Source organism: Rana temporaria, chromosome 1, assembly GCF_905171775.1.
Source record: "Rana temporaria chromosome 1, aRanTem1.1, whole genome shotgun sequence".
Taxonomy (NCBI): domain Eukaryota; kingdom Metazoa; phylum Chordata; class Amphibia; order Anura; family Ranidae; genus Rana; species Rana temporaria.
This window is the reverse complement of record NC_053489.1, coordinates 232,370,376-232,394,547: the sequence shown is the minus strand read 5'-3', so window position 1 is coordinate 232,394,547 and position 24,172 is coordinate 232,370,376. Positions and strand designations below refer to the sequence as shown.

The 24,172-nt window shown below is 41.7% G+C and overlaps 1 protein-coding gene across 9 annotated transcripts in view; it reads right to left on the bottom strand.

Annotated features, from left to right (window-relative positions):
- Nucleotides 1-24,172, bottom strand: part of GIT2 (GIT ArfGAP 2) — a 115,458-nt gene that overhangs the window by 56,934 nt on the left and 34,352 nt on the right. For 4 of the 9 annotated variants that reach the window (XM_040351559.1, XM_040351527.1, XM_040351576.1 and 1 more), the window contains exons 5-13: nucleotides 21,519-21,605; nucleotides 17,802-17,932; nucleotides 10,446-10,540; nucleotides 10,278-10,323; nucleotides 9,802-9,807; nucleotides 6,681-6,732; nucleotides 6,248-6,320; nucleotides 1,515-1,612; nucleotides 399-510 (exon numbers count right to left, since the gene is read on the bottom strand). In XM_040351559.1, coding sequence (XP_040207493.1) covers nucleotides 399-510; nucleotides 1,515-1,612; nucleotides 6,248-6,320; nucleotides 6,681-6,732; nucleotides 9,802-9,807; nucleotides 10,278-10,323; nucleotides 10,446-10,540; nucleotides 17,802-17,932; nucleotides 21,519-21,605 — 700 coding nt within the window. The remainder of the gene's footprint in view (nucleotides 1-398; nucleotides 511-1,514; nucleotides 1,613-6,247; nucleotides 6,321-6,680; nucleotides 6,733-9,801; nucleotides 9,808-10,277; nucleotides 10,324-10,445; nucleotides 10,541-17,801; nucleotides 17,933-21,518; nucleotides 21,606-24,172) is intronic. The other 5 variants (XM_040351567.1, XM_040351534.1, XM_040351542.1 and 2 more) reach the window with 3 other exon arrangements.

Sequence of the window (24,172 nt, the reverse complement as noted above, 5' to 3'; positions counted from 1 at the left end):
GACCTCTACTCATTTATGTTAAATGTGCAAATCGGTTCTCTTTACTGTACAATTGCACCAGATACTGTTGTGGCTCTCATACAGGAAAGCAAAGTAGTTTACCCCCCCCCCCAATTCCCTTCTCCATTCACAGAAAGCTGTGTATTCTGTGAATTGACAAGCGAGAAGATAAAAGACACGCCTCCATATAGAGGTTTATTATGCAAAAATTATCTAATATTTGAAGAGCTCAGCAATTTTTTTTCCCCTCTTGAGCACGACTGCTTGAAGAAAAAAAAAATTCAATTCAAAGACACAAAAGCAAATAAAGCAACACCTGTTGAAAAAATGTAATTTATGAGTAAAACACTGAAATCCCTGGTAAATTTTGCCAGTATCGTCAGCAAATATTAACTTACCTTTCGATCCAGATACTGAACTTCCCTGTTGTCGTCTTTTGGCATCACTTAAAATGTCTATCACCAGTGTTGCAAATTCATGAGCATTAAATCGGGCTAATTTTTGCCTTCCCTGAAATGATAAAAATCATCTGAATATAGACACTTTGTCAGACAAGAGCATTATCAATGTCATACATTTTCTACATCATGTAGATTTTGCTACAGACCAGTACAGAATGGTTTGTGGGGCATTCTAAATGTTGTCAAAGCCACAAGTGACAGCATAATGCTGGATAAAGACATCAGAAGGCAGCTGTTATTGTGTAGATGATTTAACCAGTGCGTGTCTGGATGTGTTTGGTACCTGATCCTCACAGCCACACGCTGTGGTTCCACCTGCCGGCTGGTACATCCTGTAGTGACGTACGAGTGGTAGGAGGAGCCATGGTGTAATGGTGGGAGGGATTGCGAGTAACGCGGTTAACAAGCGTTTCACAATACGATAATTTTTTTTTTTTAATCCTGACTCGGTTTGCAAGTGCTGTCTCGCAAAACGAGCAGGATTCAAAACACAGCGTTGTGCAATACCGCATTTGGCCAGAGGTGCGGGGGCGCCAGAGCCAAGCAGAGCTGTTTGTAAATACTTGGAAAAACCCAGTTCCTTTAGCCTTTCCGAGTTCAGCCAAACTGCCTCCGAGCCTTTACGAGGCTCTCCGACGCCCCCCACCTCTGGTCACATGCGGTATTGCATGCCATAGAAGTCAATGCGGAACAAATTATTTTAGTTTCCATTGACTTTTAAGGGAAACTTGCTTTGTTATGCGAGTGCTTTGGATTACGAGCATTCTCCTGGAACAGGTTATGATCGTAATCCAAAGGTTCCAATGTATATAGCATTCATTTTTACAGGCTGGCATTTTTCTATCAACCCTGCAATGACAGTAAGAGAGACGATTCAGTAACCGGAATTGAAATATGCAAATATGCACACACTACCCACACAGACACGCATGCCATTCTCACACACCACTTCTTTCTGTAAAGTAAAGAATAATGTTGTTGATTCTGACACACACACACACACACAGAATTGGAATATCTCTGTTAGGTGAACTTGGAGTCCTGTAGCATTACCTGGTTACGTGTTGAGGAATACTCTGGGTTAACTGGAAGGAAAGGTACAACAGTGGTCTCGGTGACAAGGGTGCTGTGATTCTGAGTGGCAAGCCAAACTGTAAACACAAAAAAACATTACATGCACTGTAGCTCAAATATAAAAAATGTTACTTAAGTCCCAATTCCAGACATATTTATACCCCCTTTTTAGATATATATTTCTCACATTTCCACTAATATTTTGTTATTACTCCAGGAGGGCTCTAAGCTCCTCTGATATGTACAGCTGTATTACTACAGTGTGTATGAAGGACACCAGTTTCAGGGTAGTGCCTCTGCCCCCTCACTCTGCTTTTCCATTATAAAGCACTAAATAATGACGAGGTTTGTGCCATGTTCTGTGAATGGCATAGCAGAGGCACAACACTAGAACAGATGATGTTAACACACATCGTATGGTTGAGGCGGACAGCCAGAAGTGTGGCTGCCTACTGTACAGAAGAGGAGCTCTGAGAGGAGCTTAGAGAGCTCTTGAAATAATCACAAAATAAAAAAAGTATGTGATGTCAATAAAAATGTGAGAAATAAAGGTTAAAACCAAAAATAGGTGCCTAGAGATGGCTTTCATAACAATTCCTTCAGGCTATGTAGAAAATGCTATGCAGCTTCCCAATGAACTTATAAAATATGAGATATTTCATGGAGGTAACTGAAAACTCACGGGTAAGGAATTTTATTAATATTATATTAATTTTGGCAGATACAGAAGTTTTTTATTTTTTTTTATGCAGCAGTACTGTAGCTATAAAGTTGAGCAGCAGAGGGCACTCTTGTATGACGACAGACCAGAATGTACCATTTTGTCTGGTTGCCGTTTGTCGCGTTTCTTTAAGGATGCATGGGTTAACCTCAAAATAGCCTGCTCTCATATTTGTGTGTATATATGGCCCAATTTATTCTAAAATCATAGATAATAGGGCCACATTTACACATCCATAGGGTTTAACACGATGGGGAATTTTACATTATGCACGTCTATCTGATTTACTAGCAGACTTAAAGGTCTGTTTATAAGGCAGTGATTTAGACATTTACCAAGAATTCACTGTAGGTCAATCCTGGTGCACGTATTTTATACAATAGTTGTTTACTACCAGAGAGTGTTTGGTAAAAATCACATTCAGCGATTTATACAAAATGCCATTTTTTTTTCTGTGATAAGCCCAGGTCATTAAAATCCTCTTATGGCAGACATTTTGAAAAATGTCTTCAGACAACACAGCATGCTGTATGATGAAACTGTACTGGGAAAGAAAGCCCTCGGTTCTCAATTCCCATCTATAAAACTCACATGTGACCACTGTAAATCAAATAAGTCTTCTGAAAATCAGTCTAGATTTACAAAGCAAACACACATATATCCCCATGACAGTCAAGGTGAAAACAAGGGGGAGTTACTAATGGTGACAAAGGGCAGGGTCAAACCAAATTAATATTTTATTGATATCAAACAATAAAAAAAATGAGAAGTACAATGCATATTAGATTTGTAGCTTTGCAGTACCATCAAGGTATAACAGCACTGAAATAAAGGGCATCTACATAAAACATCAACAGAGACATACATGTAACATGACAACACATATACTATAAAAATGGACATCTGGACACCTGATCACGATGCTCACATGTGATGTCATGTGATAATTATCGCATATAGTGGTAACTTCAAGCTTACAATGGATATATAGTATAATATGACATCATGTCTGCGCACCACCCCGGGGATAATGAGCTGGCGAATAGGGTAACCACTTCAATCAATAGATGGAATATGAAGGATCATGTGGGTTGTGAATAGTTGGGCAGGAAGGGTTGGACCTCCTGACCTGCGTGATAGAAACTGTAATTATCACTTGGTGATACCAAGAGTTATAATGCTAGATGTCTCGTATATTATGCTAGTACTGTTCATCAAGATTTTTATCAAGTTCCATTAAATCATTCAATGTAGCATCATAAGTTCCACTGGAAAAAAATCGACCATTCATGCATTTAAAAGTGATCACAACTAGTCGAATACGGCAATAAATTTACTATCACCGATGATAATAAATACAGTCTTGGTCACACAGAGTGAAATGGTATCTTAAATCGGGAATACTACTTCCTGATGGTAGTTGCAGCGCTTAGTATACCATCAGATATATATCCTTCAATCTATCCCATATATGGATGTACTGATCAATCACAGTGCTTCTACCATATGCACCCTTCATGGTCTCCCAGTTCCACGATTACTCTGGTGTCTCTGAAGATAGTGTTTCCAGGTGACTGTCAGTAGTGGAAAAGGCAGGGGCCAAGACTGGAGCCATTCAGTCCTTCGATCTCAGATGCAGCATGCTACGTATGGTCTGACTCATCATCCTGCAGCAGCGGGCCTTCCTTGTTCGCTATGGAGGTAGCATAGCATCGTCTGGGCGGTAACGGTACGGCAGCCCATCTGCCCCTTATAGCGGTGATCTCTTGCTGGTGGTCCTGCCTAAGAGCCCTTTCACACTGCCAGCGCCCAAAAACCGTTTAAAACTAGCAGCGCTTTACCGGCGTTTTTCATGCAATGCGACTTTTAACCCTGATTAAAGCGTTTTTCAGGCGCTTCCTATTGATTTCAATGAGAAGGGGCGCTCTAGGAGCACTGGGTTTGTAGATGAGGCTTCTTTCAGGTGCTTCCACTCAGGCAGCCAGAGTGCCCAACTATTCACGGCCCATGTGATGGGAGAGGAGAGGAGAGGACTTACTCCTTAACGCTCCAGGAATACCTGAAGAATCAATTCCGTATTGAGGCCAATTGGTGTGAGGGACTTCAACCATATATTGCTCCAGAAAGAAAAATGGTGGATATGTAGGTTGAAGTCCCCCCTTCTTGGAGGTAATTTAAGGATATAAATCCCTTCTACTTTCATGCCATCAGGGATGCCACCATGGCATTGCAGAGAATGTTTCGCTAAGGGTGTTTCTGAATTTTTCTCATTAAATTTCCTAAGATGTTTATCTAATCTCACTTTGAGGTCTTTTCGCTTTACCTATATAGATTTTTAGACATGGACAAGTGATCATATATATCACTCGTGTAGTCAAGCAATAGATCTCTAATTTCATAGCTTTTTTTTGTCCTAGAGCATCCATAAAGGTGTTAGTTCTCTCTACAAATAGGGGCATACCAAACATCGGTTACAGGGGAACATTCCCTTAGCTCTGGGGTATGTCGAAAACCAGCTTGCACTCGGCTTTGTCACAAACTCTGATTGTATCAACATATCACCCAGACTTTTGGTGAACCATTTTGGGAGTAGGACCCACTATGGCAGCTATATTTGGGGTCCTAGTCAGAATATTCCAGCGCTTCTCCAGAGCCTTACGCACATTGTTCCATTGGGTTCCATAACTGGTTATTATCAGTCTAACTGAATTTAGCTGTCTATTTTTCTCCTTACCATTTTCAGTAGATAGAAGGCTCGCTCTGCTGCGGCCTGACACTTTTTGCCCTTTCAGATTAGTTTATGGGAGTATCCACGTTCTTGGAATCTCCCATAAAGATCGATCTCCTCTTTTTTTAAATTTCTAGTGCAGTTTCTTTTTATCCTCAAAAATTGTCCTACTGGGATACCTTTATTGTCCTATTGGGATACCTGTGATCGATCAGCACATTCCTTACGGGATAGATAGAGGGGTATATACCTGTGACTGTATACCAAGCGCTGCAACTACCATCAGGAAGTAGTATTCCCGATTTAAGATACCATTTCACTCTCAGTGTGACCAAGACTGTATTTATTATCATCAGTGATAGTAAACGGATAGCCGTATTTAAATTGTTGTGATAACTTTTAAATACAAGAATGGTAGATTTTTTTCCAGTGGAACTTATGATGCTACATCGAATGATTTAACGAACTTGATATAAATCTTAATGAACAGTACTGGCATAATATACAAGAGACATTTATATCCTCTCTAGCATTATAATTCTTGGCATCACCAAGTTATAATCAATTACAGTTTCTATCACGCAGGTCAAGAGGTCCAGCCCTTTCTCCACTCAGTGCCCAACTATTCACGGCCCACATGATCCTTCATATTTCATCTATTGATTGAAGTGGTTACCTTATTCGCCAGTTCATTATCCCCGGGCGATGCAGACTTGATGTCAGAATATAGGGATAGATAGATAGATAGATAGATAGATAGATAGATAGATAGATAGATAGATAGATAGATAGATAGATAGATAGATAGATAGATAGATAGATAGATAGATATATATAAAAAACAGATGTCCATTCTTATAGAATATATGTTGTCATGTTACATGTATGTCTCTGTTGATGTTTTATGTAGATGCACTTTATTTCAGTGCGGTTATACCTTCATGGTACTGCGAAGCTACAAATCTAATAAAGGAGTATTATACTTCTAGTTTTTTATTGTTTGATAGCAAGAAAAAAATTCATTTGGATGGACTCTGCTGTAGTATTGCCATTTGTCACCATTAGTAACCCATTTTTCCCATGACTGTCATGGGGATATATGTGTGTTTTCTACAGTTTCCAGGTTATGGTGAGTGGTTAAGGAGCGCTTTCTAAAAACGTTAAAGTGGACCTTTCTATATCCTGTTATTTTTGTTTTGGTTGATTGATTTGCAAAGAGACTTATACAAAAACTATACAACAGATTAAAGTAGGCAAACTCACCTGCATCTGTTTCTCGTCTGTCAACTTCATCATATACATCCATTGCTAATTCTTCGAATAAGTGATTGCTTAACTAATAAAAGATAAAACATGTTTTAGCAATATTACACAAACAATGATAGCCCTAGACCCCTTTGTTTCTTAACCTTAAATAAGGACAGCGGGTGTTTGGTGCGTTCTACAGTTTTACAGTACAGTCCAGTGCAGCAAAAATGCAGCATATTACACTGTTTTTTTTTTTCTGGAACTGCAAGCACTGGTGTGAACTATGCCATTTTGCATATGCTATGCTAATTTTGTATATGGCCATTGAATGAATAAGCACTAACAACAAGTAAAAATAATTGTTCCTGCACAGGGACCAGCTGGTGACTACATTTGCCATTGTCCTTTTCCCGCAACATTTTGGAGGTCGATTACCAATGATACTTACAGACTGAAGTTTTTTCTTCGCAGCCTTGGCAAGTTCTGATAAATCTAAACTGCTGCAAACAGGGAAAGAGAGCGAGCATCAGTAATTATGACACACATCATGTACAACATAAAAAAGGAAAGTGCCCAGGGAGATTTTTAAGTAAATTAAAATGTCAGTTAGTGTTTGTGGATTTCCTCTGGGGTAGTTTTCTATATTGCACATTCATTGGTTCACAATGCTATCAGATGGTAGAAGCTGATACACAGTTACATGAATAAATAGCACATTTGGCAATTTAATATTTCATGATAAACATACACCGTAAGACACTACGTGTAGACATGTAGAAAACAATGCCTGTTACCATGTTAATCCTGCAACAACAGAATGGCCTTAATGGAGGAGCCCTCACTAGAAACTAAAAGTCCACAATTGATTTGAGAACAAAACAAAAAAAAAAAAAAAAAGCATTGAAATAGTGCAATAGTTATTACATAATATGTGGTATACTAAAACCATAGGGGTGCACTTCCTCTCTTGTACCTGGTTTTGATTTACACAAGCAACAGTGAATTCAACACTAGAAACTATACAGCTTTGTAGTGGTATCTGTCTGAATTTTAATATTCATATTATGTTGGTAATTTGTTTACAACAGTATGTGGAACTTCCGCTGATCGGATTCCTCCCTCCCTCCAGTGTCACATTTGGCACCTTTCAGGGGAGCCAACACCTGTCAAATCCAGGTATTTGCACCCACCACCGGCAAAAGCACACCACACATTGTGCGGCAAACTACGCTATGTCCGGCCCCTCCCCTCGCTGTCTTTTTGAAAGACACACAGGTCCCAGAAGACAGAAGCGACCATTCAGAATGTGCAGTGCGAATGTGCATGCGCAGTAGGGAACCAGAAGTGAAGCCAAAAGTGTTTACTGCCTGGTTCCCTTACCAACATTGTGGCACTCCCTGGACAGGCAAGTGTCCATAAATAAAAATTTTAGCAGCTACAGTATTTCTAATAAAAATTTCCAGTCGGAACTCCGCTTTAAAAACACCATTTTACTTATGAGTCAGACCAAAAAAAAAAAAAAAAGGACTGTAGACCTTTATACAAACTCCAAGAACTTTGACCCCCCATTTGCACTTAATTATAAGCGAATATGCATTTATTTTCTTTTAGTACCCCTGAAAATCCCCAGTTCACCTAATACAGCCTCCTGTAAGGGTGTGGAAAAATGCTGCATCATTCCCGGATTCAGAGCAGATTTGCAATTCTCATGAAGGTTGTACTTGCTTGCACTTCAGTGGGATGCAAAGATGTTGATAGCTGAGAGCTTGGGAGTACTCCCAGTACTCCCAGTATGGGAGGGGTTATATAGGGACGGGGACTTCCTGTCTTTTGCATGTACCAGTGTACATTCACCTATAGGTGGCGTATAACCCACATAGTTATTACTATGGTGCTCTGTGTCCCGTGATGTACTCCAAGAAAAGGATTTTACATGCAAGCGGTTATAAAAATCCTATTTTCTTTATCGTACATCACGGGACACAGAGCACCATAGTAATAACTATGTGGGATGTCCCAAAGCAATGCCATCTGAGGGGAGAGAGACACAAAGCAAAAACGGCCACCACTAGGCTTGAGGCCTTATACTGCCTTGCAAATCTGAGCTACAGAGGCTTGGTGATGCACTGCCCATTAAGCACTGACTGCCCTGGTAGAGTGCGCTTTAACCTGAAAAGGCGCAACTATTATTTTCAGACCATAAGTCTGACTAATCACCTGACAAATCCACTTAGCAATAGTTGATTTCAATGTTGGCTGGCCCTTGCTGGGGCCTTCTGGCAGTACAAAAATCAGTTTTCTGTATCTGAGCTGTCGCCTTCAGATAGGCCTTGACTGCTCTCACTACATCCAGAGAATGTAACAATCTTTGTTCTGCAGAACGAGATTCTGTAAAAAAGGAAGGCGGGAAAACATCCTGGATCAGATGAAAACTTTACACTACCTTAGGCAAAAAGGTTGGGTGGGGACACAACACCACCTTGTCCTAACTGGCGGAGTAATCAGAGTTACCCCTTGTATAAAGGCCCAGACCAAAGCATGCGAAGCAAGCGGCCTTTGGAAAAATACTGCCAAGGTCGAGATATGACCCTTGATCGTACTCGAGGCCAGCTTAATTTCTACCCCCAACTGTAGAAAGGCAAGAATTCTCCCTATGACATACTTTCAAGGGTGCCAACTCTTGGTTTTACACCAGGAGACATAGGCCCTCCAGACCCTATAATAAATGGTCCTAGAGGCCGGCTTTCTAGTATTGATCAGGGTGGTAATCACTGAACCTGAAAGCCCTCGACCCTTTAGGATGTGGGCTTCAAAAGCCAAACCGTTAAATTTAGAGAATGATAAGGCAAGCTGGAATACTGGCTCTTGGGACAGCAGGTCTGGATGAGATGGAAGAGTTCATGAATCCCCCTACTGCCATCCTCATGATCTCTACATACCAGGATCTCCTGGGCCACGCCAGAGCTACTAGTTATTAGCTATTACTGGCTTCCCTTGTTCCTGCGAAAAAGCCGCGGTAGCAGCTGAACTGAGGGGAATGCGTAAATCAGTGAAAACTGATCCCACGGGGTCACCAACGCATCTGTCCCGAGCACGAGTGGATCCCTTTTTTTGCAAAAGTAACTGCATCTGACAGAATATAGTCAATGCTCGGCCGGCAAGTTTACACTTTTTATTAAAACAACTTTTCAAAAGGAATCAGCTGAAATTCAAGCAGTCTATGGCTAGCTTACTTGTGCTACATTTTTCAGTTTCAATGCCATGTATTGCAGACACATTTTACATTACACTCACCCCTAAGAAAGTTTGTTTTACTGGAGCCTTTACCAAAGACGCAAAAAAAAAAAAAAAAGTGTGAACTGCATCAAAAGGCAGAGGTGAAAACACAGCCTTACTTCCTCATTAGTATACATATATTAGATTCCCCACAATCTTTGATCACATTGGCTACTTTGAAAAAAAAAATTGCGTAAAAGTAAAAAATTCACCAAAATAAACAAAAAATTAACCAATCTGTTTTTCCATTATACAATTACTTATTAACAAAATACAAAAGAGAATTTACTTACAGCCTCCTTTTTCCAGATGAACAGCCACAGAACAAAAAGGAAAATTAACATTATGATGTATGCAGATTTAAACTAAAAAAAAAAAAACCCTTCACATGATAAAAGCTGCCTACATAACAAAGATGCCATTTACAAGGGTTTCCTGCAGCTGCCATGCAGCTGTCTCTTCCTTGTATCAAGTAGAAAACCAAGAGCTCCATAACAGATGAAGTCATTGCTTGTTGGAACAGTCGCTTTGAGCTCTTTGAAGTTAAGCGATTAATTTAGAAATGTTACTTTTGTTTAAAAGTGTGACAATTCCCCTCTATAAATTTTAAACAAGCGACAAATGGTTTTTCTTATGTAACAGAGCAAATGCATTTCAACATTCTTCATGAATAGAAAGATCACCAACTGATTAATATAACTAAAGATTGAACAAAACTTTCCACTAATATTTTTATTTATTGCTTTCATAAACATAAAAAAAAACTCACCTGTCTGCCATGTGTGGTATAATAAAGTGCTGTCCATTTCTATGGTCTAGAAAACAGATTTAGCATTAATAAGCATATTACACCTTATGAGCGTACAGTATAGGCCCATGCTTTCTGCTGTTTAGTATAGTATAAATAACCATTATAAAACATTAGTTTGCAGCTTACCGGGCTTCCTTCCACATAAATAAAATGCTAATCTGTCGGTCAATTCATGTTGAATTTCCACAAGACGATCTGCCAATTCATGATGGCCACCTTGCCTGAGTAATGAGATACAGTGCATTGAGTTACAGTCGGGCTCTAAACTAGGTTTTAAGCTACTATTATCTGAAAAGCACTTGCATTAGGGATGGAAAAAAAATGTCAATAAATAAAAGCCAATTCCAGGATTCATGTATACAATCACACTGGAGAATCTAAGCAATCATCTTGCACATCTGTCTGGCATTCTCATTTTTCACTCAATACAGCAAAAAGGCATGTGAAGAATGCCTATGAAATGTGATCTGTGTTTATTTAGGATGTGCACATTGGCTCCTTGTTTTTCAGTTTTTCTTCAAATAAAATCACAAATATAAAAACATTGATACAGTTAAGATCAGGTAAAGAAAAAGATCTTAGTGAAATCCTGTTCGTATGTTCAGTAAGGGTGTATATAGTTGTTAAATAAATTCAGTAAGGGTGTGTATAATGGTTTAATTCATTCATTAATCCAATCTACTTTGATTTAATGTGTATGACTAATTTAGGATCTTTGGTCAATCAATCCATCCATCCACTGCAAGCTATTGTATTCTGACAGTTGTCAGAATACCCAAATAGTAACTCCAACTACTGAAAGCAGTCACTGTTCAGGTGAGAATTTCCCACCCAGTCCCTTTTGTTTTTAGGAGGCCTAAAAATTGGAGGCGATTCGCAACACACATCACCTGTGCCGGTAAAACATGGCATTGCAGGAGGCATGGATTTAAGCTCTGTTCACACGATTTTCAGTGCGACTTTGGAGAGCAACCTTGATGCAACTCAAAGTAGTGCAGGAACATTTTCAAAATCGCATAGATCCAAACGGGTGCCTTTGAAAGCAATGGGCTATGACTTGTCATGCAACTATGTGTCCAAAGTTAGCCAGCTAATAAAAAGTTAGGAGCCAAGAATCTGCAATGCGTTTCCAGGCATGCACGATGTCCATGTTGAACATCAAGCTTGAGAAAGGAGCGTGCCAGTGCAACACGGACAGTAAAGTCCCACTTTATAGGTCACCATACGGCCGTGACATTCCATACAATTGGTCTTCAAAAAAAATGACTCCGCCCCTTACAATGTACATAGACACGTACAAATTTCACTACAATACAGGAGTGTTATCTTAAATTGTAGATGTTTTTTTTTTCTCTTTTTAATGGGCTGACAAAAGCCCAGGACACAATTTCTAGTCGCCATGGTGACCTGGGATTTGTCAAGCCCTGCCTCACCTGGATTGGCAGAAATCAGCTGAAATTCAAGATGCATATGGCCAACTTTACTCTATTTTACCAACATAAACGGAATTTGATGTCAAATTTGAGCTCTTCGTCTTCGGAAAAAAAACTTGGACAAAGGCACTGCTCGTCTTTCCCAAGGCTACCTCACTGGCTCTCTCATTGCACAGAGAAGGTAAAGCCAAGCTCTCAATAACCGCTTACTTAGCTTAAACTGGCCATATACTATACAATCTTATTGTACAATCTCTATACAATCTCCTTTAGAGTCACCAAAACTATGTAGTATAGGCCTGTCTGATTTAGATAATATTTAAATGGACTGTTTAGGTTTGTCCTAATTATTACATAGTTTTGGTGACTCTAAACAGTCCATTTATATATTATCTAAATCAGACAGGCCTATACTACATAGTTTTGGTAGACTTAGGAGATTGGTCAATCACAGATTATTATGTACAGTATCTCACAAAAGTGAGTAAACCCCTCACACTGAAGAAATTGCACATTGCTACAATGTAATGTATTGAGTGTACAGCTTGTATAACAGTGTAAATTTGCTGTCCCCTCAAAATAACTCAACACACAGCCATTAATATGTAAACCGCTGGCAACAAAAGTGTGAACCACCCCTAAGTGAAAATGTCCAAATTGGGCCCAAAGTGTCAATATTTTGTGTGGCCACCATTATTTTCCAGCACTGCCTCAACCCTCCTGGGCATGGAGTTCACCAGAGCCTCACAGGTTGTCACTGGAGTCCTCTTCCACTCCTCCATGAGGACATCACAGAGCTGGTGGCTGTTAGAGACCTTGTGCTCCTCCACCTTCCATTTGAGGATGCCCCACAGATGCTCAATGGGGTTTAGGTCTGGAGACATGCTTGGCCAGTCCATCACCAGTTTGGGGTCATTATCAGGTTGGAATACAGCCCTGCCGCCCAGTCTCCGAAGGGAGGGGGATCATGCTCTGCTTCAGTATGTCCCAATACATGTTGGAATTCATGTTTCTCTCAATGGACTGTAGCGCCCCAGTGCCGGATGCACTGATGCATCCCCAGACCATGATACTCCCACCACCATGCTTGATTGTAGGCAAGACACACTTGTCTTTGTACTCCTCACCTGGTGGCCCCCACACATGCTTGACACCATCTGAACCAAAATGAGCTTATCTTGGTCTCATCAGACCACAGGACATTGTTCCAGTAATTTGTTTGTCTTTAGTAAACTGTCTGCGGGCTTTCTTGTGCATCATCTTTTTTTTTATCACAAGAAAAATGTTTATTCAAATTTTTACAATACAAGCGATGCATAAGCACAGTTAGTCTTGTGCATCATCTTTAGAAGAGGCTTCCTTCTGGGAGGACAGCCATGCAGACCAATTTGATGCAGTGTGCGGTGTATGGTCAGAGCACTGACAGGCCCCCCTCAACCTATGCAGCAATGCCGACAGCACTCATACGTCTAATTCCCAAAGACAACCTCTGGATATGATGCTGAGCATGTGCACTCAACTGCTTTTGTCGACCATGGCGAGGCCTGTTCTGAGTGGAACCTGTCCTGTTAAACCGCTGTATGGTCTTGGCCACCATGCTGAAGCTCAGTTTCAGGGTCTTGGCAATCTTTTTATAGCTCAGGCCATCTTTATGTAGAGCAAAAATTATTTTTTCAGATGCTCAGAGTTCTTTGCCATGTTGAACTTCCAGTGACCAGTATGACAGAGTGAGAGCGATAACACCAAATTTAAACACACCTGCTCCCCATTCACACCCGAGACCTTGTAACACCAATGAGTCACATGACACCAGGGAGGGAAAATAGCTAATTGGGCCAAATTTGGACATTTTCGCTTTGGGGTGTACTCACTTTTGTTGGCAGCGGCTGTGTGTCGAGTTATTTTGAGGGGACAGCAAATTTACACTATTATACAAGCTGTACATTCACTACTTTACATTGTAGCAAAGGGTAAATTTCTTCAGTGTTGTCACATAAAAAGATAGAATAAAATATTTACAAAAATGTCAGGGGTGTACTGACTTTTTTGAGATACTGTTTGCATAAGCCACCTCTGCCCATCCTGCAACAGTCATATGCAACTATTCTCTAGAATTCAGTGGGAGTGGTTAGAGATGGTTTAGCTGCTGACTTTTCACAAAAGGTCTAACTTTTAATATCGGTAGTAGTATTGTTTAGTCAGCTTGCATTTGAAACAGCTGGGGCGAATTATAAAGGTACCCCTATCATAACATGTCCAGGGAATGGAGAGATTTATCTCAAAAGCAAAATGTGCAATCGATATAGGTAGCTTTTATGAGCTTGGCATTATGTTACATGCTACACCCTAAATGGGTTTAACAATGAACCTAAAGGTGGAGTTAGCCTTTTAAAGTTTATGGATGCAAGCTTTCGAAAACAGGCAAGCACAAAACCTTCCTCCCTATATATTTATTATTAAATTGTAATGGAGGAGGACTTAAAAAAAAAAAAATTTCAACAGTGTGCACAATGCAACACTATCTCACACCACAAACATCAGTTAGGGCTCCATTCACGCCATGTCTGTTGGAACTGTCTTGCTCTGCATTGATCAACGCAGGCTCAACACAAGGGAATATAGAAGACACTTATTTGTTTAATGTACGGTTAACATCAAAACTTTGCATTGATGTGTGCTCGAAAAGAACGGTGCATGTCAGTGCAAAATGCCGTAGTGCAGAATTGAGTGAAAGGCCAAAAGTTAAAAAAAAAACGAAGCAAAAAGTGCAATGTCTCATAACAAAGCATTACACTGCCTTCCATAACACACACACACACACACACACATCAGCATTGCATATGTTATATGAAGCATAATGCATGCAGGCTGGTGTGAACAAGCCCTTAAAACAGTTCCAAGCAACAGATGAAAACATTCTATGGGGTACTAATGTTATCCATGAAATATTTAAAACTACCACTATCAAATTCAATGAAGCTTCCCCGCCCCCCTCCCGCATCTGAGCACCCTGCAATTCAATACTTCTTGATTTTCACAATCCGTCTAACAGGCTCAGCAGGAAGGCCTTAGGAGTGTATTTCCTGAGATCTGTGTAACTTCCTCTCTCTGTCTCCTGCAATCACATTCAAAGTCCCAAAGAAGATTTAAATCTTATTTGCAGCTAAAGGAAAATATTTAGAACTATAAAAAAAAAAAAAAATACAACAGGCCATCTTTATACAAGAGGCATTGTGTAGCCTGTAGTAGACTGTTCCAGAATCTTATTCCAATATCACCAGGTTTCCAAAAAGGGAGTAGGGGTGCTGGTGTGCATTACAGCAATTTTAAGATGAAAGACTGACAGAGTCAACTTGCTGAATACATCTTAAAGGGTTTGTAAAGACAAAAATATTTTCCTCATAAATTAAAGTCTGACAGTAGCTGATAAAGCAAAAAGTAATGTTTTGCATTATAACTAGTTTGATACCTGTTGAAATCGAGCTGTTTTATTCACCTCCAGCACTCCTGAATCATTATTCTCACTGACTTCCTGGTTTGCGGTGCACATTCATTCTTGCTACATCATGGCCTAATGGGAACTAAAGTTCCCATTAGGCTTAGCCTCCATGCCTGTGAGGGATAAGAGAGCATCTTCACGCAGGGCTGTAGTCATAGGGAGGGGGTGAGCACATTCTGCTTTCCACCATGCAAAACGGCTCAGATGCTGGTGGAAAGCAAGAAGAGGAGAGACAGGAAATGGCATTTTCAAACCTGGATTACTGTATTTTGGAGGTCAAAAGGAAAAACGAGGTAAGTGATATTTAAATGCTCTAGCTTACAGCAATCAATTGATCTAATAAAAAACTAACCTTTAGTGTTCCTTTAATGCTTCACTCTCAATTTTACTGGACTGTAGCTTTAGGTCATCAGCATATGTGTGTGCGCTTGGACTCACAATTTGGGTTGTATTCTCTGTAAATTAATTCTGCAGCTGCCAGATGTGCAGCTCTAAAAAAGTTGTTAAAGTCTGTGTTGCTCTTAGGGAGATTCACCCGCTCTATTTGTCTTGTTTACCATGATCACTGAAAGTGAAATAAAGGAAAATCCCAAGTTTTGGGCTGTCCCCAGAAAAGTAACAGAAGGGAAATCTTCCAATGGGGACACTAGTTCTGATGACCTGGGGGGCCCTTAAATTTGCAGGGATTTCCTCTCACTTCCTGCTTATCTATGGACAGGAAGTCAAGGAAAATCTCCCCAATGGGACACAGATGGCTAAAACAAATCTAACAGGGGTTATAACCTTCCCATGCTCTATGGTTTTGCCCATTTTAAGTTCACATCTATTAAAGAAAAGACTAAATGCACATAAGAAGAAAAAAAACGTTACTTTGGAGCATTCAGTGGATCATGGATGTAATGTTGGGCTAAAGCAGACACCACTGACAGCTCTCTGCCTGTACCTCTGTATGGGTAGACAGTTACTCAGATGCAGGAGGTGCCAATGAACTATGAGGGTGCCGATAAGCATAGTTAATTAGGAACTACAAGCCATCTGCTGCAGTGGAAAATGGGACGTGCAGTTTAATCATAATGCAGCTGCTGTGCAGCCACGGGTTGTGTGGGTGCGCTGCATAGTAACATGTTACACCCTAAATACGGTGAACTTGTCTTTTAAACCCCAGTCTCACAATTGATGTTAACTTCTTCACGATGATGGTACGCATATATGTGTGACCTCTTGGCGGGTGGGCTCTAATGCCAAGCAGTCCCATATATATGCACCAGAATGTAAACAAATCTGTGTCAAGACCAGGGCTCGACAAAATCCGGGCGCCCGGTCGCAATTGCGACAAGAAATTGTGACCTGGCGCCCGCCGGTAATTGAGGCCGCGGCTTTGCGGCCTACAAGGCCGTAGCCTGAATTACCGGCCGCGGCGGGGGCGCACGGAGCCACAGGTTCCTGTGTCTCCGTGCGCCCGCACCTCCCCCGCCGCGCGATCGCGGCAGGCCCACGACGGCCGGTAATTGAGGCCGCGGCTTTGCAGCCTTGTGAAGGTCCAAGCTTCCTTCTGTGACCTGGTGCCATCTGGTGGTGGCCGTTGGCATTACAAGTAAAATAGCCGTTCTTAAAGTTTTTTTTCACTGTTTTCACGGCCATCTCCTTCCCTCTAATTAGAACCCCCAAACATTATATATTTTTTTATTCTAACATCCTAGAGAATAAAATTGCGATCGTTGCAATACTTTGTCACACCGTATTTGCGCAGTCGGTCTTACAAGCGCACTTTTTGGGGGAAAAAATACACTTTTTTTAATTAAGAAAATAAGACGACAACAGTTAAGGTAATCCCCAATTTGTTTTATATTGTGAAAGATAATGTTACGCCGAGTAAATGGATACCCAACATGTCACGCTTCAAAATTGCGTCTGCTCGTGGAATGCCGACAAACTTTTACCCTTTAAAATCTCCAAAGGCGATGTTTCAAAAATTCTACAGGTTGCATGATTTTAGTTACAGAGGAGGTCTAGGGCTAGAATTATTGCTCTCGCTCTAACGATCATGGCGATACCTCACATGTGTGGTTTGAATACCGTTTACATATGCGGGCGCTACTCAGGTATGTGTTTGCTTCAGCGCGCGAGCTTGGCGGGACGGGGCGCGTTTTCTGGCTCCTAACTTTTTTAGCTGGCTCCTAGATTTCAAGCAAATTTGTCAAACCCTGGTCAAGACCATGCGCCCTCCTAGCACAGTTACCGGCGGCTAATGGAAAGCTCCTGATCTCCACTTGCAAAAACCCTACTCTGCCTTCTGGCATCAGAAACCTCTTTAGGGGCTGGGAGGCGTTGGCGTTAAGGGGTTAAAATAGAACCTGTTGCCAGACCATTAATTTCAACAGAAATCTTCCTGTAAGATATGTGCATGCAACGCATTTTATACATGTTATTTACCTAAACAAAACACAACGCAAGTGAATGAAAATAATTTAAAGAAAAACACTGAAAGTTAGTTAAAATAAAATTCTATGGCCAATCAATGGATTACGTTTACACAGAGTATCCACTCACCTTGCATAGTCAATGGGTGTTTTGCCAGCAGAATCTGGTGTGCCTGGATCTGCTCCATACACTGCAAGAAGCTCTGCCTGTTGGATCTGTCCCGCTTTAGCTGCCACGTGAAGAGATGTACTTCCCTTTTCCTTCAAGAAAATTAAACTGCACAGCTTATGGGTTTGCCAACTTAAAAGGACTCTAGTCTATACATTTCTGTATTCATGAATGGAAGCATTGCCTTTCTGTGATTGTAACTACAGATTCCTCTGGTCAGGATATTTCTATTGTGCCGAGATCATTTGGTTTTCCTGTGCCCTCCTTTGTGTCATAACCCAGAACAAAGGAAAATTTAATTCAACATAAAAAGCAATGCAATTACTGAAAGTTTTGGTACAGCATGTGTAGGATTAAACCAGTAAATTAAAAAGTCACTTTATCATCTGCCCAAAGCCACATATACGTAAATCTTCCAATCCTAAAAAAATAAAAATAAAAAGTGTGAGGGGCGTGCTGTTACAAGGGGATGCCCAAGGACTGTCCAACAAAATTCGGCACTTGCAATGGATCCTGTAAGCCAAACACCTATGAAAAGGGCATGCAGGTAATACAAGAACAAGGGGGTCTCTGTTCTAATCCATCTACCTAATATTCATGTTTGTGTGAATGATGGGCAAATAGTATTGATGATTTTAATATGATGGTCAAAACATAGCCTGGTGCTGCTTAGGGGGGTCAAGCATGTGCCAAGGCCAAAATTAACCTTTAATCTTGCCCAGGGTCTTAATCATTTTCGCTATCTTGAGGACTGCTGGGGGAATGGAGGGGATTATGCTTTGTAAGCACTGCTTACCTTTCTCTATTCATGCCCCCATTGCACTGCATTAAGAGGCCATTCACACAGGGGCGACTTGGGATCCGACTTGAAGTCGCCCCAAGTCGCGCTGTTGAGAAAAGCCAGTGAAGTGAATGGAGCCTTGTTAATGTACACTACTGAAGAAGTCGCTCCGACTTCAGAAAAGATTCCTGTACTACTTCAATCCAACTTATAGGCGACTTATAGGCAACTTGTACCCAATAAAAGTCACCTCAGAAGTCGGATCACGGTCTTAACAGAAGCAACAATACAGGAAGAGAACATACATTTCTCAGGTAAACCGCTCCCTCCCTCCCACAGAGCTGATTCTTGTTTGATTGGCCACTGGAAAGCCTCCTGTCCTGGAGGCAACTTGAAGTTGCCTTGTAAGTTGCCTCATGTCACGCTGTAATTCATACTCAAGTCGTGTCCAAGTTGCCTCCCAAAGTCGCGCTGGAAGTCGTGTTGCTCCTGTGTGAATTGGCTCTTAAGAGCCGGTTCACACAGGGGCAACACGACTTTCAGCAGGACTTTGGGAGCCAACTTGGATATGACTTGAGTATGAATCAAAGCGCGACTTACAACACGACTTCAAGTCGCCTCCAAGACCCCCCCCCCCCGATGTCGAAAGAAGGGAGAAAACTGGGCCACCCCTGGTAAAAGAGCTAAAAGAAGACCGCGGTGGTGCCGGCAGAAGACCCCTGAAGTTGGAAGAAGACCCCCGGAGCTGCCTAATAAACTACTTAAAAAACCTGTGTAGCATTTTTTTATTGACATTTTTCTTCCACCAGGTGAATGGGTAGGGGTACGATGTACCCCAATACTCATTCACATAGGGTGGGGGGCCGGGATCTGGGGGCCCCCTTATTAAAGGGGGCTCTGAGATTCCGATAAGCCCCCCGCCCGCAGACCCCGACAACCAACGGCCAGGGTTGTCGGGAAGAGGCCCTTGTCCCCATCAACATGGGGACAATGTGCTTTGGGGTGGGGTGGCCACAGGGTGCCCCCTGCCCCAAAGCACCCACCCCATGTTGAGGGCATGCCGCCTGGTACAGTTCAGGAGGGGGGGGGGCTCGCCCGTCCCCACCCCCTTTCCTGACCGGCCGGTCTGCGTGCTCGGATACGGGTCTGGTATGGATTTGGGGGGGACCCCACGCTGTTTTTTTCAGCATAGGGGTTTCCCCTTGAAATCCAGACCTAAGAGCCTGGTATGCTCCTGGAGGGGAACCCATGCCGTTTTTTTATTTAAAATTTGACACTGGGGCGACTTCCTGTAAAGTTGCCTCACTGTCAACAGGGATCTGACTTCCATTGAAATCAATGGGTACAGGTCGCCTAGAAGTCGGATTGAAGTAGTGCAGGAACCTTTTCTGAAGTCGGAGCGACATTAAGACGGCTCCCATTCACTTTCTCGACCGCACGACTTGGGGCGTCTTGAAGTCGGATCCCAGGTCGCCCCAGTGTGAACCAGCTCTAAGGGTCAACTGAATGAAAACATTGTGCAAACTGACTCACAAGGGAATCCAATCAAGGCAAATTAATTAATAATAAATCATTTATAGCTAGCTGGCACATCATCAGTTGTGCCTTTGCCAGTACGGTGTTCACGCTAATTAACAGAGAAATGTCGGTTTATGAATCTCTGTAATATTTGCCACATTTTAGACTAACGGTTATAAAAAATTCGGACAAAAGGCAAACCTCCCATTTTCATGATCAAACTGAATACACTGTAACAAAAGGTGACTAACCTAACTAGAACATTAAGGCCCTTTCACACCTGCGTTCTGCATGGATCCATCAGTCAATTTTACAGATGGATTCAGACAAAACCACAAAGTAGTTCTATGGGCAGGCAGATGTAAACGGATGTACAGTATGTTCATTCATATCTGCTTATATCACTGTCCTTTTTTTGTCCACAGAAAACATAAAAAGGTAATTTCCTTCTCCATTTCTACAGATATAACGGATGTAAACAGATGCAGACTACTTGAGTCTGTTTTTGGGCAAGAAACATTTTTGTTTATACTTTTGTCCACCTTTGACTAAAAAAAACAAAACCAAAAAATAAAAATAAAAAAAAAACAAAAAGATTATATATTTATTATACACACACACACACACACACACACACACACACACACACACACACACACACACACACGACACTGAACTGACGGCAGAAGCCCAAACAGATGTAAAAAAAGAAAAAAAAAAAATCATCATCGCTGTGAAAGGACCCTAAATAACATTCACATCAAAAGATATTAAGAACTTGGTCTCAAAAAAATAACAACTGCTGAAGGTTTAGGCACAAATGCAGCCGCTAATTCCAATCTGACAGCTGTATAGGTGCGGCTATACTATCTACGTTCGGGGATATGCACCCACATGACTGGGAATAGTGCCTGTGTTTGCGCAGTTGCTGTGTCCCAGTACACATGAATGTGAATGCCTGCACGTGGATGCACAGAAAACCTATGTATCCTCTCTATGCAGACAACACTTCACATGTGTGAATGAGGCCTTAAGCAGCCACCGGGAGGTGCCTGCAGAACCCTGCAGCAGTTTACTGCAGATATGATTGACTGAATTGCTGGGCCCTTCTAGCCAGCCAAACTCTGACAAGCCCAGGTAGTGATGGACCTTGCTGCTATGTCCCACACCCTTATATTCCTATTGGATCATCACTATGATGGACTACCCCACTGGGCAATAATACCGTGCAAGAGGCAGGAAAGGGAAAGCTTAGGCCCTGGTCTTGACTGTCCAAAGGGCATGAGATTCAGCAGTGACAGGAAGGTTTGAGAGGCTGCTTCAGGTATGTGCAGGCACCTCTAGGTCTAGTACATAAGTTCAAATAAAAAGTTGCTTACCGGGTTAAAAAAATTGGCCTGTGCCCCTAGGGATAACAGCCTTAGACAAGTCTCCAAATTGCCAGTCCTCACACTTGAGTGAAGTTGCTGCAGAAAACAAAAAAAATATATATATTATCCTGTCATGTAATTTAAAACAGTTTGTTACAGCTTATTATGATGCCAATACTTAAATTACTGACTGAGAAGAAGTCTTCATATTCTTTCGGAAATAAAGCTTGTATATGCAATCAGGTAGAGGACAGCATATATTATAAAACAAGTATAAAGTCAGCAGTGTGCAGTGGTGTGGCCTAAACTGCACACATGGACAGTCACACACTCTCCAGCTAAAGTCACTTTCACCCTCATTCTGCAGCACATCCTTAACCTTCAGTGCACACAAGCCCCCAAGATGGCCTGCTTCCAATATAGAGCTGGCTCCCCTCTTCCCTCAGCAGTGGGCCAGAACCCACACAGCTGTAGCATCCAGCAGTGGGGTAAGGCTTCAATCTACACTCCAGCCATTCTAAGGATAGAACACTCACCTTACCATGCAACATTCCTGCCACCTGATAGTGTGACTAGGTGTCCCGGGAGCCGCACATCAAGTCAAGAACTGCTGTATGATAGTGAATGGCCGCCTGGACCCCCGCCAGGCCACGCCCCCCAATGTGTTTTACTCGGCCCACTGGAGCTTACTCTTCTACCACCTAACATACAGGGACACAAGGAATACAACTGGGTAGACCACCCTATCCCAGTTTATGGATGCCATGAGGAACTGTAAAACATCTCTTGCATCTAAAATTAAGGGCATACATAGTAGTCCCTTAGAGAGTGAAACACCTGACAGAAGAGAGCAGTATCTCTCTTAAGGACACTGGCGCCCCAACTTCTGCTGACCTCCCGGGAGAAAAGAAAAAAAAAAAGAAAACATGCACATGTTGGTTTTCTGAAGAAATCTGAAGAGTGCCATGCCTAAATTTTTTATTTTATTTAAAAACTAGCAACAAAAGACTGTTCCTGGTCTTGAAGTTTCTGCTTTATTTACCGTTCAAGGACCCCACTGCACCACAACCCAGACCCCCACCCCCAGAAACAACTCTCACCCTTTTAATTACTAAAATCCTAAATTTTTGCTACAAAGTCACCACCCTGGGAGTTGCATGCAAGAAAGAAACCCTACATTTTAACAGTGCCAGTATCTTTATATACCCCAATTACACCTCCAGGGCTTCTACCTGGCTGGAGAGAAGCTCCCCATCCTCACAGCATTTCCAGGCATCAGCACAACTATTCTGTGGACTTTTCTGAGGATAACAACCTCAGGGAACTTTTAAAAAAAAAAAAAATACTTTATATCCTGGTATTTGGTGGGCTTCCAGCCTTTTCCCTGCTACATGTCCTTTGAAGGCATCTCTATATTGCCCATCCTACCTATGTATCCAAATACAGCCCGAGGCTGCAACATTCATCTCTGCATTTTCGCCTAAAAGGCACCATTTTCTGCAACCTGTGGGGAACTCTCCCTTTGCCAGCTAAAATGTGATCACAGGCTCTGGAATCGAATTGCAAGGTTTTTATCTACTTACCATCCTGAAGATAAATGATTAATATCCAGCAGAGGTATGCATTTATCAACCAGCAATGTTTAAAAATGGTATAGTGCCCCATGCTCCCTATGTGATAGCAATATAGTTAACTATATAAAAAATTGTCCCTACATACATGCACATGGTAGGAGCGTCTCCATACAACAATGGTGATTACGCTACATATCGTCATGAACATCAGAGTAAAAGTCATAATTCTAGGTCCATCATTCATGGTTGCAGCTGAATTCCAGCCTTTTTTTCTGGTATAGGCAAGTGTTCGCACTTGCTCCTGCCTCTTTCCTGTCTACATTACTGGATTGAGAAGCAGAAAGAACCACCCTCAGTACCACCCAACATTCTCCCCCAATGCTGCACTAAGGTCCCAGTGATGGTCTGGATCGCCTTACAAGAACGGGTAGACTTAATATTGCTTTTGCGGGTGGATTATTAATATTACCTTGACAGATGTGTGGTAACAGAGGCATGCAGGTAAACTCATTTACTCGGGTCACTCCGATTCCCATGGTGCATTCTCACCCATTGACCTGGTGGACTATACCTCATCCCTACTCCCACAAATTCTTGATACCGAATACATTTCCAGAGGTATTGCTGATCATTCTCCCCTAGCATTAAACCTTAGGTACACTGTGTTGGGTTAGCCCCAAGGTACAACAAGTAGGGGGGGGGGGGGAGCATCAGTCTTTGGAGAATTATCCATATATGGCTATCTGAATCTATGTTACTAAACAATATACATATGGAATTGCGCATTACTAGAAAGAGAATTCCCCAATTGGAACATTCTTAAAATGGGACGCATTTAAACCCACTTATGTGCAGCCTTCATGGCTGTTGTAGAGTATTTCTGTGACAATACCAAGACCCTGATAAAAGCTGCCAAAAAGGCCATGACAAATTTTTCTCTTTTCCTTCTCCTGGCAATTATCCATTCTGGCTATGAATACCTCTTACTTCGACAAACCCAGAAGAAAATGATTTACACTGGGCAAAAGATTTTTGAATCTGGAAACAAAGTTGGAAAATTACATAATCTCAAACTGAAACCTTTCCAGC